The sequence below is a fragment of the Cydia splendana genome, chromosome 3 (genome assembly GCF_910591565.1).
Source record: "Cydia splendana chromosome 3, ilCydSple1.2, whole genome shotgun sequence".
Classification (NCBI taxonomy): Eukaryota; Metazoa; Arthropoda; class Insecta; order Lepidoptera; family Tortricidae; genus Cydia; species Cydia splendana.
The window spans coordinates 6,650,388-6,670,499 of record NC_085962.1 but is presented as its reverse complement, the minus strand read 5'-3'; the positions used below and the strand labels follow the sequence as shown (position 1 = coordinate 6,670,499).

Below are 20,112 nucleotides of genomic sequence, written 5' to 3'. Positions count from 1 at the left end.
TTCAAAGTGAACACGCTATCCGCTTTGCCCGATCCACTTTGCCCATTCAGTCAGTTAAAGAAATTAAGAATAAAAAAAAATAACCGTTGGGTTGTTTTAAAAGAAATGCTTTGTGTGTGTGTTTGTTTGTGTTTTAATAAGCAATATAACCATCTTGAATTAAAATTCGAGATAATTACTATGACAAAATAACATACAATGTACTTACCTTTCAAAATTGAATATTTTGCACTAAAAACACATTTTGACTCGTCACCGACGACGCTCGCAGCGACCGCTCCCTGTGACGCTTGCCGCTCATAGAGCGAAGGATCCTGAACATCATATAGGCGCATATGGTGCGACAAAGTGGAATAGTTTAGGATTGGGAGCCCGAATTCGCTTTGCCTGGGGTGTTCGCTGACCCGACCTTCCCCTACCTAGGTACTTACTTATTTTTGGTACCATACGAAACAATATTGTAAATAAATTTTGTGCCAGTGCCACAATGTTTTGAAATAAGTAGGTAAAGGAAAGATTGAAAAGCTCACTGTCTCGGGCGGGATTTGCTGTCAACGGGTAATGGTCTCGATTGTTAGAGTTTATTGGAGTTTTCTCTGCATTCATATGTACCTACTATAAGCCCGGGGAAACGGGGTATGAACATTTATAGGGAGTACGTTAAATTATGTTTAGTGCACAACTTATCTTGCGCATCCCCTAGCACGGCTGCGTGGAGCCACTTTATTTATTAAATGTAAACAAATAACAACTGTCAATTGGCGGAGTTTTGATCCTAAATTTTATAATGTACAGTCGCCATCAGATATATCGGAGCGGCCAAAGTGCTCACAAACATCTGAACACGCCTCTATTGTTAAGACGTTAGAGTGCATGTTCAGATATTTTTGAGCACCTATCCGCTTCGATATATTTGATGATGTCGCCTGTACCTAATCGTTCGCAAGGAGTGAACTCCAGTCGTGCGTCGAAGCTGACACGCAAACACTTTTATTAATTACTTTTTCCTCTATTTTAAAACATCATTAATAATATTATAGTGTGTTAATTTGGTATTTACGAACACGGTGTATGATTTTTGAGCCATATGGGGATATAGTCTTAAGAATTATAGTCCGCGAGTCTAGATAAATGTAATAATTCCAAAACTTATTTTATTTTGTCTGAAAGTTTCATCTTGATTTTCAGTTTTTTTTTAAATACCGTAAAAGTATAAAACTTTGCCCTTTAACATAACTTTGCCCACCGCGTCACAGTTCAGTAAAAGCGAAATAACTTAAAGTTAGTTACAAGTGTATCTGTGTACTAGCGGTGGGAAAAGTTATGTTAAAGGGCAAAGTTTTATACTTTTACGTTATATCCCTATGTAAACGCATTTGATCTTATATCTGTTGGTAAGTAGACGATGATGTGATGGAAATTCACCTTCAGTAGAAAATTAAACTTTAGTCGAATTACGCTTTCGGGCAAAAAAGTTTTCGATCTTCCTGCCCGATTCGAACTTTATGATACGTCAATTAATAGATCTAAAAACGATATGGATTTTTGTGTGAAGAAACGTCACATTTGGCACTGATATATCTAAGCCATATCGTTTCTAGATCTATTAATTGACGTATCTTAAATTTCGAATCGGGCCAGTCGCTTAGGTAAACGTAAACTTTCTAACAGAGCATTATAACAATTTACAACTACCTAGTAGCAAAAGTGAAAGTTTTTTAATACCTTTTTTCTGTCTGTAAGTGTTAAAAACTTGTAAATTGTTATACAACTACACAGATCGGATGTTTGTCCAGTTAACTAAGCCCTAAGCAAAATACTGGTGGAAATCCAACCTAACCGATGAAAAATTACAAAATTAATAAAATGGGGTTTGTCCAATTTTAGGAGGAGCTATATACTACCGTCATCAGTCGGCTGGTAATGTTGCCCCATAACTTGTAGAGATTGGGAACACTGTATTGTTTTTAATCCTACAAACCGCTTGTTATTTTGTGCTAGATCTGACGCCTATAGCCTATGAGTCTATTACACACGCTTAAATTACTTATTATATGACAACTATACCTATTACATTATCGTGCAATCCTTAACGCTCCGTGGCGAACGAAACGCAACTGTCACTGTCGCACTAGCGGCGAAGAGTGATATAGAGATCACTGCGATACGCTACGGATCGTTAACGATTGGACGTTGGCTACGCGCCCAGGCGGCGTAGCACGGTCGCGTTTTTATCCCTTGTCACCATGCCTGTCACGTTTTAACAAGTATGTAAGTGCGAAAGGGACGCGCATAGTGATAGACGATAAAAATGGAACCGTGCTGAGCCCACAGGTGTGGAAAAAAAGGGCCAGATGACATCCAACGTTATTCATTTTCAGCCAGCCTGCGTATTTTCTATCTTTACATATTACTAAAGATATTATAGCAAATTAACTTTCGTTAAAGTTTCCTGGCTCTCAATATCATATGTCTCATACTATTTTCCAATTTTTTCGAGGCTATCTAGCTTTTACTTTATGTGAAAATGTACGCAATAATATAAAACGAGTTCGTGCCATGAATAATAACCAGACTTATTTTGTTGCTAAGATTATTATTGCTATTTACTACAAATTGGCATTATAAAGCCATGAATAAAACAAATATAAAAGTCGTCTAAAGCGATATTCATAATTGGATAATAGTTATTTGTTTTACAAGGGGGCAAAGTTGTTGTTTAACCGCTCGTGCTAATATTGATACCCGAGCAAGCGAAACATTCCAAAATTGAACCACGAGCGTAGCGAGTGGTTCGGAAAATGGAATCTTGAGCGTTGCGAGGGTTTCAAAGCACGAGAGTTAAACAAAATTTGCCCCCGAGTGAAACACAAAATTTTTCACCACACCAACCCGAAGCAAATATTAAATGTAAAATATCAAACAAAATCAAACCAAATCAAATCCAAATGAATGTTATTAAGTATTTATCATCCAAAATCATCATTTAAAAGTCAATTCTACCAGCAAACATAAGAAAACAACTCAAAATTTGCATTTCATTACTTTGCCTCACATGTGAATAAGATGCAACTTTGCTATCAGTTTTTGAAGTGCAAAGTAAGCCTTTCCGAGCTGGTGTGGTGAAAAGAAACTTGAGAGTCCCTAGTTCTATAGCTTGAAAGCAGCGTTTAGTTCCGAATTTTTCGAATTCTTGTTTCGTCGGATTCTCTTGTACTCGGATTATGACGTCCTGAATGTAAATCCGGCGAATCGAGAATCTACTTTTTTTTGTACGTGTAGCAAAATAATACAGAAGTGTGTTAAAATAAATTATATTTCATAAAAACAAATACAAGAATATACACCCAATTAGACATAAAACACAAAACATAAAATAAATAGAAAGTGATTTAAGTAACAAAATCAAATAAAATAAGTAGTATAAATTGATCGTGAACAGCAACACTCGTAACTGTCCATCGGTGGACCTTATGCCTTTTGTAATAAAGTCCACCGATGGACAGTTAACCCTTCAAGTAGCGGCCAACCCGTTAATGGTCGGATCGAAGTAAACAGTAAACTGGCGGACCACCACTCACGGGTCGATGCGAAAACCAGTAAACTGTCGGCCACCAGTGAGTAGTTAATGAGGTGTTGTCGTATTTAGAGGTGAAATTGAACGCATTTAAGTATAGTTACGCTCTTTTACCGCCCAAAATTAGGTAGCGAGTTAAACAAGGATAGCATACCGTAAAAAAAAACAAAAGCAATTGGTATTGTTGGTGAGGACCATTCATTCGGGAGCCTAGTCCGAGTTCAGTCTTGATTTTTAAGATGTTGTTTTTTAATATAATTTGTATGTTAGGTCACCTTTAATAATTTAATCTTTAAAAAAAGCCTTACTTTGATAATTAACTAGCAATTACTTCCGATCATCAATTTGTTTTATGGTGGTAGTCATTTTTAACAAGGAAGCTGGAAAGCTATCATTCTTCCTGAGTTTGATTAGGTCTGGCCAAATGTATAAACATTATAATAATTTTATTGCTATATTCAAATAGCGTATTGAACGCTTATTATAACGATTTGTGATTTAATATACTTTCCAACATTGAAAAGCTTAAATCATCGTTTATATAAAATTCTCTTAATCTGCGCTGACCACCCATCGGGGCCCCGCCACGTGACTGCATTTGCGCAAATCCGCGACGCCACATGACTAATTTTCGCGTTTTCGCTGGGGCCACTTGAAGGGTTAACAGTGTGGGCAACAAGGGTAACAAGCTTTTTAATCCAGATCCGTATTATTTGGATCCGGATTGCAAATCGAATCCTACAGTAGGTAATTGATATGTTTAAATGTAAGCTTTTTTAAAAAAGAAAAAAAAGTGTTACATTTAAGAATATGGCCGTCAGATTTACACATTTTAGATAAGATCAGGCTGTCTGTATGGATTTTCACGATTTTCCACCTGTATGACCATTCCGCTTTCACTTTCATTATTTTGTACTGACTGAGATTCCACTTACTGAGGTTCATTGGGGAGGGTAACTGAGTTTTGTTAAACTTACCATTACCAACATTGCCTGCATTCATTAATGAGAGAAACGCGACCATTATTAAGAATTAGACAAACACTACTGTTTTGTAAAGAATCACCGTTTCTTTATGCCAGGCATAGCTGGGTATGGTAGGCAATGTTGAGCAACTTCACGGTAGTCAACAATTTTATTTCTTGCTTTTGCGAAAATACCGGCTCCAATTTCACCACGGTGACAGGGGCGACAATTGTAAAACATCACTGTTGCTGACGTCACAGGCATCCATGGGCTACGGTTACCGCTTACCATCGGGCAGGCCGTATTCCTGTTTGCCACCATCATTGCTTTATGAAAAAAAACTTTATTATATCGGAAAAAAACATATTTCTCTTGCTAAGTTTATGACAATTGTCACAAGAAACACTACAATTGTCACGAAATTCCGACATATAACTCATTACCTGTCAAGAATTACCTACAATTCTTCTAAATCTTGACAATTGTCAGAAACTTCGCAAAATAAATATCTGTTTTTTCCGATATAATAAAGTTTATTTAAATAATACAATGATGGTGGCAAACAGGAATACGGCCCGCCCGATGGTAAGTGGTAACCGTAGCCCATGGATGCCTGTGACGTCAGCAACAGTGATTTTACAATTGTCGCACCTGTCACCGTGGTGAAATTGGGGCCAGGTTTACTTAAAAGGATACAAAAATAAGGTCTTTTAATTGTGTGATTTAAAACCACGTAATTTGGTTTAGCCTCACATACATGAGTTACATGTCAGGTAATTTATAACAACAATAACTAAATTAGATATTATTTATTCCAGGGTTATTCCACATTACCTATCCCTTTTTCTAATTTACAATAAAATATAGATTTCTTATTTATAAATAGAGTCTGACACTAGTCGCAAATATAATTATCACAAAAGGGTAGGTAGGGGAAAAATGGAACAGTCTGGCCTAGTATGTTTTTTTATATAAAAATAAATATTAAGTAGGTACAACAAACGATCGAAGCGGTGTAAAAACTGCAAGTACTTCGATTTTATTATTATTATAGAAATGTTCAATTTTTATTCAGTTCCATTTTCTCCCCAACCTTACCTTTAAATCAACAGCACGAGAATGTAATGGATTCTATTAATAATCATTCAATTCGCAATATAAGGTCATTCTGTATATTTTATTACCTTAATTGAATTTATATGAGGTTCCATTTTGTTAAACTTTCGTGGACACTCAGTCAGAAAATTATTACAGTTGCTTTTCCAGTTATTACAATCAATCGCAACGTTTATATATAGGTTTAATGTATTTTCAAAGAACACTTTATGCTAGACGTAGCGTGCAATTAATTAAGTTACATGTTTATCAATATTTTATTGTGTATTTAAAACGTTTATATTTTATTTTATTGATTGACTTTAAAATATTGAGAAACATTTTCATATTTTGCACAATCAAATAACATATTTTTCAAGTAAATGAATAGGAAAAAACTTTATTTTTAAGCTCGTAAATACACTCATTGTCACAGTCTTTCTTCAAGTTTAGCCCGTAATGCTTTTTTAAACACGAGTTTTTCAATGCAATGGCCGTTACGGGTGTTATCAACCGCGATGCAATAATATTTTATACTTAAAATGATCACTTCATGAAAATAAATGCTAACAAATATATTTTATAATCGTACGTTTTCAGAAATAGCAGAGTTAACGCACAAGTTCTCGTCTGTCACTCTTTATCGGAATCAGACTGTGCGCTACGCTGCACGGATGCATGCCATCATCGCCTGTCAAATGGAATTTCAACTCTACCCCATGGACATACAGTCCTGTCCGATTTACATCGAAAGCTGTGAGTAGAATATAATTAGCTAAATAATACTTCTACCTTCTAAGGGTCACTTGCACCATTCACTAACCCGGGGTTATTCGGTTAAACAGGAGTTATCGTGGTTACCAGTACAATTTGACAACTTTGGGTTAGTGGGATGGTGCAAGTGACGCTTACTGAACTATACTTATTAACCTTTTATCTACGGGGTTTTACGTATGAGCGCCGTAGTTCCTCAACACGTGTATCTTTTTGAGGAGGGCGTAGGGATGCGCTGTATTTTACATCTAGCGCCATGAATGTTCGCCAACAACTTAGATAACTGACCAACCGAAAGCCATTAAGGCTCAAATCGATACTTGTATTCACATTATATTGGCTTCGTTTACTGTCAAAGTTGTATAATTCAAGGTGCCTAAATGACATCCCTTTCAACTTTGAGTAGCAGTGTGAGATAATAGATAAGATAATGAATTCATCATAATTATTTTACTGACAGTTTTCAAAGTAGGTCATATTTAGTTGTTGTTTCATAAATAAAATCCTTTACAGTTTCGTACAGTAACCAGAAGGTTAGATTCCGTTGGAGCGAGGCCGGAGTCACGATAAACCCAGAGTTGAAGCTGTTGCAGTACCATATTGGAGAGCCTCTGAGGCTTGAGGAGACCAATGGATACATGATTGATAAGGACGGTAAGATAAGACGAGGCCGGAGTCACTGTCAGCCAGCGAGTTGTCTGTTCTTTAAGATTATTATACTTAAAAAAATGCTAATTCATTGACTATTCAGGACAGACGTATGTAACTAAGCACAAGGCAGCTTATAGGTCACTACCAAATTAAGGAGTAGCTCAGTTTTAAACGTACCGTAATAGTATAAAAGTTTGCCCTTTAACATAACTTTGCCCACCGCGTCACATTTACTAAAAGCGAAATAACTTAAAAGTATTGACAGATACCTACACTAGCTTCACTTTCTTGAGGGTCCAGGTTTTTTAAAATTATTTCGATTTTACTAAACTGTGACGCGGTTGATAAATTTATGTTAAAGGGCAAAGTTTTATACTTTTACAATAGCAAAACTTTCAAAAACGTCTCTGAATGTAAATAAATGAATGTGAATGTGAAGGAAAATAACAATTATTTTTTAAATTTACTCTTAATCCATAAGTCTATGGAGTTTTATAATGAAGTTGAAGTATTATCGGTTATTGGTGATTAAAATAATTCGTTATACGTCAAAATTACTTTGATAAATTTCAGTGGAAATAATAAATTTAATATTTTAAAATCGTTGTTGTCTGCTTATTTATTGTTTTATTTATTCCAATTTTAATAGTTTAAATTCAATTTTAATTTTAATTCTTAATTTTTATTTTTGTTTATATTTATTTTATTAGTATTAATTAATAGGAATTTATAAATTATTATTTTTGACATTTGTTGACAACCAATTATGAGCCTTGTAGCTTGAAATAAATGTTTTTTTTTTTTTTTTTTAACATTGCTAATTGTAGGTTAACACTTGTGACCCGTAACGGACTTTAGTAAATCTGCCTTCAATACAGCTTCAAAGATTTAGATACTTTTCCTACTGATTATTTTTTTGCTGCCATGCTCCCTTATGAAAGCCCCTAGTCCAACCTTTAAAAAAAATCCTGTACAGTCGAAATCAGATATATCGGAGTGGCCGAGGTGCTCAAAAATATCTGAACACGCACTTTTAGAGTAGTGCCTTGAAAACAGGCGTGTTCAGTCAGATATTTGTTAGACTGGCGACTGTACAATTGATAACCTTTTGTTTTCAGGTAACTACTCAAGATTAGTAGTATACTTTAGATTCGAGCGACAGATCGGTCACCATCTGATCCAGACGTTTGCTCCATCATCCCTAGTGGTCATGCTGTCGTGGTTCAGTTTCTGGCTGGACTTGGACGCCATTCCTGGCCGAGTGACCTTGCTGGTTACATGCATGTTGACTCTGGTTACCATGTTTACTGGCCTCCGAGCTGATATACCGCCTGTGGCTTATGTGAAGGTAAGAATAAAGTACATAGGGTACTATATAACTTTTACAATAGAATTGGCCTATCACATATATTATGTATACTAATTTAAAACTATAATTCCATAGAGAATATTTGGTAGGAAACCAGTTACTTTTAAAATTTACTTCTAATATTTAAAAAAAAGATTTAAACTTTGATGATGATAATGAAAATATTGTATTTGTAAGTCGTCAATAGCCCACGCCGACATTTTCCGCCCATTGGCGCCCCTCATGCGAGGATAAAGGATGACTCACGTTAGACCGGTCCGGGCCCGGGCTGGGCCGAGCTTCCGGCGCTTCGTTTTCTATAGACTATGGGCGGACTATCAATACCTACCATGGTTGCAATAAACAATTATGATTATGGGAAGCATCACGTGATCACCGGTCACCTGTCATAGAAAAGTAAGCACCGGAAGCTCCGTCCCGGCTCCGGCCCGGTCTAACGTGAGTCATCCCTTACGCACATAAAGCACGTAAACACCTTCCTTGTAAACCTTGCAATTAAATTAAATGCTCATCATCGAATGGCTGCCGAAATTGGATTGTACAATCCACTCGTATGTTTACAATAAAATTTATTAACTATGTTTAAGAACATAAGTTAATGATGTTTACGAATTCATCAACGTTTATTTAGTAAACTCTCGATTCAATTACAATAAATTACTTTTTAACGTGAAATATACAATGAAATGCGAAATACATTCACCATCATTTTATAAACATAAATATTTTGGCACCTAAATTTACATAAGTATGTAATTTAATATTTTAGCCGGCTATGTTTTCTTATTGTAATTACATACATGCGATTGTAAGCATTTTTAGTCACGTAAGAAAATCCTGAAAGTTATAAAAACTTAATTAAGAGGCTCCTATAAGACTTAATTTTAGAGCACCAATAGAAAAAATAGAATAAAATTATACTATGTATACAAAGCGCGTACGATCGTAAATGAATTCCTCATTATTATGAAAATGAAGGAAGCGAAAGAGGTATGTCAGGATCGTAGCAAGTGGAAATCTGTGGTCTCTGCCTGCCCCTCCGGGAAAATAGGCGTGATTATATGTATGTATGTCTACAAAAACCAGGTTCAATAGACAATAATCTGTGACTATATACATAGATGGTGGTTAATTTCAGTCCATGTGGGATCTTAAGCAAATAAAACTACAAAAATAAACTTATTTTCAGGCTTTGGACTTGTGGATGGCTGGTTGCATGATGTTCGTGTTTGCCGCGCTGGGAGAATTCGTCGTAGTCAAGGTGCTGGATAAACAGTATCAGATGAACAAAAACAAAGCGCAAGAATCGTTGCCTAGAATCATACCCGTGGTAAGTTTTAAGGGGCCCACAGATTACCAGTTCGCCGGACGATATCAGCCTGTCATTTAAACGCAAAAGGTGACAGTTCCGAACAACAAACAGGCTGATATTGTCCGGCGAACTGGTAATCAGTAGGCCCCTTTAAGTACCTATTCAGATAGCGACTGCAGCAGACTGCGGCGTTGTCAATTCTCTTGATAAATTGCTGTCGTAACTGCGTTACTAAAGCGGTTATATGACTGAAAAAATAATCGATCCATAACTCATTCTAGTAAATAAATTAAGAGTGAATGTCAACGCAGTATCAGGAATCGCCATGTAGTAGGTACGCTTTTAAGACTATGAAAATAACATCAGATGCAAAGAGTTACACGAAGATCTGCAACAATTTTGACAGCACACGCAGTGCAAGTGCTATTTAAACGTCAAAGTTCTATGTAATTATGACGTATAAATAACACTTGCACTGCGTGATGTGCTGTCAAAATCATTGCAGACTTTTCTGGGTCTAACTCTAGACGCATCGCAGTCATGCATGTGTTCTATCTCGTTTTAAGTCTTATTAAGTTTTGGTTACATATTAGATATGTATATGTAACTATGTATCTAATAAGGATCCTTAGTTGCATGATACGTACTATGTGTTGCCTGATGATGTGTTGCGTAACGTGCGCGTGCACAGCGGCCGCAGAGCACACTCGGCTTGGACTACAAAAGTTCCCCAATTCGTTAATCTGTTTCAGCGTCTGAACGGCGACAAGGGCTCGTGTGGCACTGTGGCAGCCTGGGAGGGCAGCGGCGTCAGATGCCGCAAGGTGGACGTCATGTCGCCTACTTCCCCGGCGTCGGCGACACCGGCGGTGCATCCGGCGCCCGCTGCTACCCCCCACCTCATAGGGGTTGAGCGCCGTCAGAGCATTCTTCAAGTATGAATATCATATTTAATCTTATGCCTTGGCCACGAAACGTACGCTATGAGCTTGCGATCGTGGCCACCGAGTAAAGGGGCCCACAGATTACCAGTTCGCCGGACGATATCAGCCTGTGAGTTGTGCGGAACTGTCAACTTTTGCGATTAACTCTGTGGGCCCATTTAGATTTCTCCTGCATCCTAATGGCCACTCTTATTCTCATGAAAGAACAATACTACACTTTCTTCTATTCTTCTAGACCCTAGTTTGCCTGTAATTCAAAATAAATATAAAAAATTTTAATCGGATGCATGTCATATAATATTACATTGTCATCCAAATTACATAATATGTATACAAAATTTTAGCTGAATTGGAAATCGGAAAGTGGGTCAGATTTGGCTTCCAAGTTTTGACCCACACTAACAAATTAACATAGTTACGTATGTACAGGGCAAGTTAAATACAAGCTTGCAAAAAACATGTCTCTTCAATCATTTTTAAAATAATATGATCATAGACAATATGAGCAGCCAGGATCTTCCACCAACAGACTGGCATACCTAGTACCTACCTACTCGGTTTTCGATGGATGTTAATGTAGCAGAAACCTTATTTGGCATAATTTACGCAATTTCGAATATTGCTTTGTCCCCAAATTAATATTGAATGCATTTACAATGGACCTTAATTGTCTTTGACATAAATATCCCATTATTAACCCAATGTTATTTACAGGCATTCGAAATACGGATCCATATTGCTTTACCTAAACTTTGGTGGTGGCATCGATACACGATGATGACTTCTATTCTATATAGTTGGACTCTGTGTTGGATTTCTAAATTAACTTACTAGGAAAGCATAAAAAAACCCATTAGTGGCGTTACTGCCTATATCACTTTTTTATTTCACTTATTTTTTAGCAGCAAAAGTAAATCCAATATTATATAGGTTAGGTGTCCAAACTCCGCTGAAAAGCACAGTTAAATAAAGTCAACTTAAGAAATATGAAATGCGCAGGAAAGCTTGTTAGATTGCCTTAGAAGTCAGACCTCGACAAATAAGAATGCTAGCAAGAAAGTTTGTTAGTTTAGGTTAGAAGTGCAATCTTAATAATAAATGCAGAATTCTGCTAGGAAAATTACTTTGCATAAAATAGATTGGATGAGATTTGAACTGAATAATGTTACTCTTATAACCAAATATAATATGCAAAAACATTTTAAAGGTGCAATGATTTGTGCACCCATATATAAACTTTTACACTGGACCTACAATTAAAAGTAGAATGGCCCATTTTTATAAAGAAATGTAACAATCAGTTTTTTGTTTGCAGGTAGCTTGGCTGGACGCGGACACGGGCCAGGAGCGTGTACTGTGGCGGGAGATCGACAAGCTTTCGCGGGTTGTATTCCCCGCGCTGTTCCTTCTCTTCGTAACCATGTACTGGCCGGTCCTTCTACTGAAGACCAAGACGTCTTCATAACACATCTTGAGCATCTCAATATATCGTCAGCTGAAAGGCACTTAGACATATATACCAATAGGTATCTTTATTTTTTTCATATTTAATTACACAAACGGGTCTACTGCGATATAATTTCATTGTTTTTACCTTAAATTCCGACGTTTCAGCTGAGTTGCATCAGCTGTGGTCACGGAAAGACTGGCGTCCCAGCAAATGTTAACGAAGATATAAATAAAACAACACCGAACTACCCGAAATTAGTTTATGAAAATATTCGGGGTAGACAAAGAAATAGCAATTGCGGTAGACCCGTATGTGTTATTAAATACGTGTACAAAACGGAAGAGTTTAAAGTGTTATTTTTTCAATGTTAATGACATGGAGGACTGGGGGACGGAGAGGAATGGAGGGCTTTCGCTCCACAAGATCGTTAAGTACGTTGAAAGATACTGCTCATCGTAAGTGTTGTTGTCTGTAGTGACAGCTCCCTTGTTGAAACACAACAACAGCTCTGCTTTTTTCAAACAACAATTGGCATTAGTGCGTATAAGGACATACTTAACAATCGCTGGCTATCGTTTTGTAACTCAGTAACGGTCAAATTGTTCAATTATTTATCCGTTTTATTGGCCTTCCTGTAGTGGTTGGCAAACAGAGATCTCATCACGAGATATTACATACATTCTGCTCCCTAACTCCTTAACCTCCAATATTACTGCAAAATTTCATGAATAAAGAATACTCAAAATATGAAAACAGAAACATGTGAATTACACGGTGTACTATTAGGTCGTTGTTGACTGTAAAAAAAAAGTTAACCGGCCGAATGCTCTCATTAGAAATGTTTTTTGTGAGCAACGTGTAGATATAAATATACGAGTAAATAAAACAAGTCGCTTTTAGACCAAGTGCGAGTGATATACAGCCGTAGGCTATTTATTGTTTAGGTATAGATGTCGGCGGCCGATCGTAAGTTCAGGCAGATAGTACTTAATGTTCCTAAGTAATGTTTTGACGGTAGTCTTATTAAACCAATAGACAGGTAGGATAGGTTCGTTAGGTTGCTTCTGATGCACAGCGGGGCTCCGTCGACCCAGAAAATGAAAGATTTTCACGTTTCACGATCTGCCTGATCTTACGATCGGCAGCCGACATTGATAATGGAGATTGCGGGGATTTGTGACTTTATTTAATCCATTATTATTAGTCGCCGCATTTGATCATCAGTGTTCAGCGTCATGTAAGACTTTCTTAAACTGAAAACTGGTAAAATTAAAAAATAATAATTAAAAAGTGCCTTCAATATTGTGCTTATGTCACTAGCAGTTATTCCTCCTTTACTGGGCACTAAAATAAAAGGGAATAAAATTTATTTTAATAATATTGTCCTATGAGTTATTTTATCAATACAATATAAAAATCGAATTCCTCCCGGCAATCTCCTTTTAAATCTTAGTAGGTAATATACTAAAAAAAGTGTACAAATTATAATAAGGCACACATTTAAAAAATGTAAATATTCTTAAGCTACATGCGATTCGAGCACAGATTTAATATATATTTATGAAGAAAATATTTTTAACTGAAAGTTATAAAATATCTATTAAAAGGAATTATTATGAACATCAAGTATGACTATTTAATGCAATTCCTTGTGTTCCAAAATAAATGCTTGTCCAATTTACTTAATATGATAAAAGAATTAAACCTTCCGTAATACACTATAACATTGCCCTTTCAACATAACTTTGCCCACCGCGTCACAGTTTAGTAAAAGCGAAACAACTTAAAACTAATCGAATTTAAACTGTTATGAGACATATTGTTTTAAGTCACTCGCGCGACCTATACTCTCCGAAACATGTCGCGCGAGTGACTTAAAACAAGTGAGTCTAAACCGTAAAATTATTCAAACTTAAAACTAGGTACTTTTAAGATATTTCGCTTGTACTGAAATGTCATAGTCATAGTCATAGTCATATATTTATTAAAAAAAAACAATACAGGTATTGTGTTTGAAATACATGGCTTAAAACTAAAATTATTAAACACTTAATAAAATGTAAAGATAATCCTAAATCTTAAACATTATCATAAATTTCATCCACTGTGTAAAAGCAACTTCTCAATAAAAATCTTTTCAATTCCCTATGAAACAGCGAGTGATCCGTAATGATTTTTAGTTCAGTAGGCAATCTGTTATAAAGGCTTATGGCTTGATGAGCAACGGAATGCGCAGCAACCTCGAGTCTAGGACAGAACATAACTTTCATATTTTTGGTGCGCGTAAGTAAGCGTTCATGTTGCTCTTCAGAAGACTCGTTCTTAAGAAGCTTTGTGAGCAGCAGCAAGACATACAAGCTAGGTACCGTGAGAATTCCTAATTCTTTGAAAAAATGTCTACATGAAACCCAAGGAGGTATGCGAAACATAGTACGAACTGCTCTCTTTTTTTGTATTATAAGAGCCCTGTTAATATTATACTGGTAGCTGTTTCCCCAGAGTTTAATGCTATATCTTAGCTTAGATTCTATCAAAGCGTAATAGACTGTCTTGAGCTGATCAATTCCCATGACCTCCCTGAGACACCGTAAGGCATAGCATGCTGATGCAATAGAGCTCTCGACAACCTCCAGCTCATGTTTCCAATTTAGATGGGAGTCAATGCGCACACCGAGACATTTTACCTGGTCTACTACATCTATGACAGCTGTGACGCGGTAGGCAAAGTTATGTTGAAAGGGTAATGTGTATTGTTTTACGGTATGTATTATAGTTTACATTTTCACCTTATTGCAAAGCAGTAAGGTGCAAAAGTGGAGACGTAATCGTTGTTACCTATATATAAATATATTTATAGTTTATTCTATGTCAACTGCATATTAATAAAGGCATATAATTATGTATATATTTTAACATCTCGTTTTTATTAATATCTATATACAGGTTGGAACATATCTAGAGACTTAGCTGAAAGGATAATATTATTCAAGTTATTTAAATAAAATAAATAAAAATAAAATAAAAAAACCTTTATTTCTAGTCATTTGTAGAGAAATGTAAGAAGGTTCATCGATTACATAATCTTATCTAGTTTTTTAGTATTACATTGCATTGTTTCTTATGTCAAAGTTATAATTAAGTACAAGGTGTATGTCAAGAAAAGCTTACATTTTATTTAGGTATTTACACTGATATAGTTAGTCGGACCAGAACCCCTCATCGGGTGAAGGCCTCCTCCAAGGACTTCCAGGTTTCCCTATTTAATGCAGTATGTTTCCAATTTATACCGGCTATTTTCTTAATGTCATCCGCCCAGCGGCTATTTGGTTTGCCTTTACGGCGTTTTCCTGTGGGCCCCTTCCAGGTAGTAGCTGTTAAGGTCCATCGAGAGTCTGGAAGCCTGGCAACGTGTCCAGCCCATCTCCATTTTTGAGTTTTGGCATGCTTTAAAGCGTCTATTAATTTTGTTATTGCTCTTATATTTATGTGCGGTATTTTTTGCACTCTTCTAATGTTTGTTAGGCTTCTTTCCATTGCTCTTTGACATGTAATTATTTTTGATTTTATTTTTGTAGTAAGCACCCAGGTTGGACTAGCATATGTCAATGAAGGCAAAATGCACATATCCATAACTTGTTTTTTTACTTTCATGTCCATATTACTTTTTAAAATTTCTTTTAGGCTCCAGAACTTATTCCAAGCAATTTTTATTCTACGGTCAACTTCCTGTTCATGCCGTTCACTGTTGAAAGATATCTGTTTGCCTAGGTAAGTAAAACTGTCGACGTACTCCAGAGGTGTGTTGTCGACTGTTATAGCCTTTTGTATGCTGTTGGTCATAAGCTTGGTTTTTAGGAAGTTCATTTTTAAATTATATTAAAATATTTACATTTTAAATTGACACATGTCATGTCATTCAATAGGATCTACTTGCTAGGGTTGAAACATACAGATTTTCACTAAGGTTTAACAAACTGTATCTCAAAACGGTTAGAAATATTAACGTGATTAATGAGTGAAAAATAAAGTACGTAGCCTAAACGATTCCCAGTTTGCGTAAAAGTCCTTCGTTCTGTTCCACCCGATGTATGTATTAATAATAAAAATAGATGACGTTAAATATTGAAATAAACAGACCACTGTTTTAAGAGTTGGACGTAAGCACAGCTTTAAGCTTTAAGAATTGTGATAGTTATTTAAGGACAATATTATATATTGTACATTATTTTGTACTGTTAAAATATTTATTGATTAAATAGTCATTTAAATTTTAAATCACTGAAAAAAGAGCTCTATAATACAATGGAGGGCGTGCGCATAATAAATATATTAAAATGTATTAATGACGTCTTTTAGGTCGGAAAATGTGAAGTCTAACGGCTCGTTTCAGAAAATGAATTAGATTTCTACTAGACTTCAACAAGTTACGATACGGATAATTTAAAGATATTTGTAAGATAGATATGTCAAATTTGACGTTTCCGCGATTCTGGAGGTCTTCTTGAACGATTTCAACAAGTTATGACTTAGATATCCAAGTCACATCTAGTCGATATCTAATGTAGATCTAGTTGATCTCTAAATCGTCTCAAGATCTTGTGATTATCTCGAAATCCGAATAGGTCTGTAAGAGTCTAACCCCCTTATTCACAAAACTTTACAGGCCTGATTTAGTTAAATTATGTTTTTTCCCTTTCTTACAAATACATAAGTCAAAATGACAGATAAGAACAAACAATTATTAGCCAATTGAGGTTTGTAGTGCGTTTATGAATAAGTCGGTCAGACACCGCGTGTGTACCTATGCAAAGCTTCTACGAGAAGCTCCTCGATGTTGAGCGAAACATGTCGAACAATTATCGACTTAAAAACGTGATGGACCCGTTTATGATATATTCTATAAGCCACCCAACACTAGCGTCTTGCGAACGTTTGCGTCTAGTCAACACTATGGCTGCTGCTCGACGCAACGTTGGCGCTGCGCAGCGACGCCATTTCTCATAGCGCTGCCTAGACGTCGACGCGACGCTCAAAAGGCGCTAGTGTGCGGTGGCCTTAATGCCCGGGTCTCTAGAAATTTTGTTATTAAAATTAGATTTCGAGCGCAAACGTATAATGTAAAGCAAGTTTCTTAGATATTAATGTTAGACTAGCCCCTCGACTCTATGTCGTTAAAACTTATAACTTTATGTTCATCCCCTTAGGGGAAGAACTTCCAAACATACTTTCTCAGTGGAGTGCTTTGAATAATATAATATTAATTTTACAAGGTACTAGGTACCTTTTGGTTTACGCAGTTATCACACTGATGCTAATTCGCTCGTAACTCCGGTGTATGAGAGTGACAGCGCTATGTATATCGACGTCCCTCTCGCACACCGGAATAACGTGCGAATACGCATCCAATGTGAAGACCCGCCTTAAGCTGTGCGTTAACAGTCCGTATAACGCGACTGTTTTGTATAAAATATTAAGATTAATACTTCTGCTCCTATCATTGGCGACATACTAAGTCCTAAAAATTATATAAGTACCTAATAGCATATCACTACGCAGTTTAGGTACATTTGGCCGGCCCCCTGGGCGGCAGGGCAGGCGTATGGCAGTGGGCTGCCGCTCGACCGCACGATAGTCGTGTCACGTGACGCTCGTGCAATAAAGATTCATCGTTCGTGCGCGGTTATAAGTTTCAATTTTGTTGCAGGCGGCGAGTATAGGTATAATTTTATACCTAAAGCTGACTTTTGTGAAGGAGTGAATTTTCTGTACGGTAGTACAGTCGCCAGCAGATATATCGGAGCGGCCAAGGTGTTCACAATATCTGAACACGCGCTCTAACGCCCTGACAATAGAGGCGTGTTCCGATATTTGTGAGCACCTTGGCCGCTCCGATATATCTGATGGCGACTGTACTATTAGTTATTCTGTGCTAATAGTACATTGTGCAACGAGGGGGGTAAGCGAGATTTTGTAAACGAGGTCTATAACTTAGTTAAGGACTCGAGTTTACAATATGCTAACCCCCGGAGTTACATACAATGTTTTTCATCACACTTGCGAAGAAAAAACGAAATTTTAAGCGATATTATTCTTAAATACGGTGACATTTCAAACATTCGTCCGCCATATTGTCTTGTTTTGGCAGGTTAGGATTCGAAGGCACAGACCCACCCGGATTCAGCCATAATCGAAAATTGTGTAAAAAATAATTTAAACGGCTATTAAATTAATCAAATTAAATATTTTTAAACATACACATAAAAAATAATTTATAAACGTCAGTATTTTCAATGTAAAACTCATTTAAAACTACTTTTTTCGTATAAATTAGTGACATAATTAAAAAAAAAGCCATAACTCACTCGTGAGTTATAGCTTTTTTTTTTCAGGATATATAACTCCCGCGGAAACAATATAGGCCTTTGTCCTTCAGTACACCTGCATGAAATAAGGTCTTTTTCGAGCAAGTGTGATGAAATATGAATTTGCTTTAACTTAGTCTTTTTATGTATAATAGGAAACAGGTCATAATTGTTAATAATTATGCTTTTAAATACACGTCAGAATGTTTCTGTTACAAAGTTTATTGTACTGTAATGAACTATTTCTCAGAGAACTAAGTGAAGTGAACGATTGTTAAATGTGATAATAAATAATTTTTGAAGAACATCCTTTACTGTTTTTGATCCTTTCGCATAGTTTTGCAGGTAGGGCCTACCGCTACTCCCTGTCACACTTACGTACAAAACTACAAGTACGACAGGGAGGCAACACGTCGAACGTGGTTCGCGGTAGGCCCCCTGCTTCGCTTGAAATTGTGCTAGTTCCAAGGAATAAGAGTGTCTTGAATGACTACGTGATTTAATATTTCTTTAAACGAGTTAAAAGGGAACATGATGCATCCAGCGAGGAAGAGTTACGTATCGTGATATTTGGTGATATTAAGCTTCCTATCAAAGGCATATCAAAGGCATACGTAGGTATACCTATAAACTTCGAGCAACACGGAAGGGAGGCGGTATTCGCACTATTTCCCCTCTGCCGAGGTACAAGATTAGCGCGTCAATCTAATCTAGCGCGGGTAATAAAACTAGTTGCACTTGGATTTTTCACTAGACCGAGTCCAGACGCGCGCGTGAACACTGCTGCACAAAAATGCCTGTTTGCTCGGTTTTTTGTTATAAAAAGAGGTCGGGGACATCAAATTTACAAAAAGAAAGTGTTACATTTCACATGTAATATTTTTTTTACATATCATACGTTTAATTACATTCAAACACAATTATTATATTTTAGTCTCATGTAATTGTTGGATTTATCGATTATGCTCGCTCAGTACAAATTGCGGATCGGTCGAGCGACAAATCCGACTTCTCATCTCTCAGAATACAATAACATATTGTACTTCAACGAAAATGTGTTAGTGTGCGTGTTGTGACACTTGTCACTCGTCCGTACACAAAAAGAGATCGAGGTTTGCAAGATTTGTCTTTGACGTGTGTCATTTTCTATGTATATGTGTCGTCATTACAGATTGGATTTTGTATGTAAGTGTGTGAGAAGTGCGACTGTGTGCACCTTTCCCCCGCGAAAAATGGCAGAAAGATTTGTACGGTGAGGTATCGCTTGGGCCCCTCCCTTCCGATGTGTGGGAAGCCGGTGTTGCTCGAAGCCTATAAAGCATAAGGCTTTATTGTATCACCTAATGGGGTTGGCCAGTTGATGGCGCCAGGCGCCAACATAGCTTACCCTGCCAACCCCTATAATTTTCCCTTTCTTTTTTTTTTATTTTATAGCCTGGATTCCAGCAATTTAAGCCAAATCTCATAGAACAAAACTAGAGTAAGGGGCAAGTTAAGATGGCGCCATCTATGCAAACCTTTGTCAGTGGCCAACCCCATTAGGTGTATTTAGAATCTGTGCTTATATTCTGATGGACTCCGTAGGAATAAATATTTCAGTCTCGGCTAAGAGT

At 36.6% G+C, this 20,112-nt stretch overlaps 1 protein-coding gene across 2 annotated transcripts in view; it reads left to right on the top strand.

Moving 5' to 3' along the window:
- The window catches only part of LOC134806408 (glycine receptor subunit alpha-1), an 88,297-nt gene extending 76,109 nt beyond the window's left edge, over positions 1–12,188 (top strand). The window contains exons 6-12 of one of the 2 annotated variants that reach the window (XM_063779673.1): positions 1,888–1,920; positions 6,238–6,393; positions 6,925–7,065; positions 8,181–8,410; positions 9,621–9,761; positions 10,496–10,678; positions 12,003–12,188. In XM_063779673.1, coding sequence (XP_063635743.1) covers positions 1,888–1,920; positions 6,238–6,393; positions 6,925–7,065; positions 8,181–8,410; positions 9,621–9,761; positions 10,496–10,678; positions 12,003–12,152 — 1,034 coding nt within the window. In that variant the 3' untranslated portion in view covers positions 12,153–12,188. The remainder of the gene's footprint in view (positions 1–1,887; positions 1,921–6,237; positions 6,394–6,924; positions 7,066–8,180; positions 8,411–9,620; positions 9,762–10,495; positions 10,679–12,002) is intronic. The other variant, XM_063779674.1, reaches the window with a different exon arrangement.
- The last annotated feature ends 7,924 nt before the right edge of the window (positions 12,189–20,112 follow it).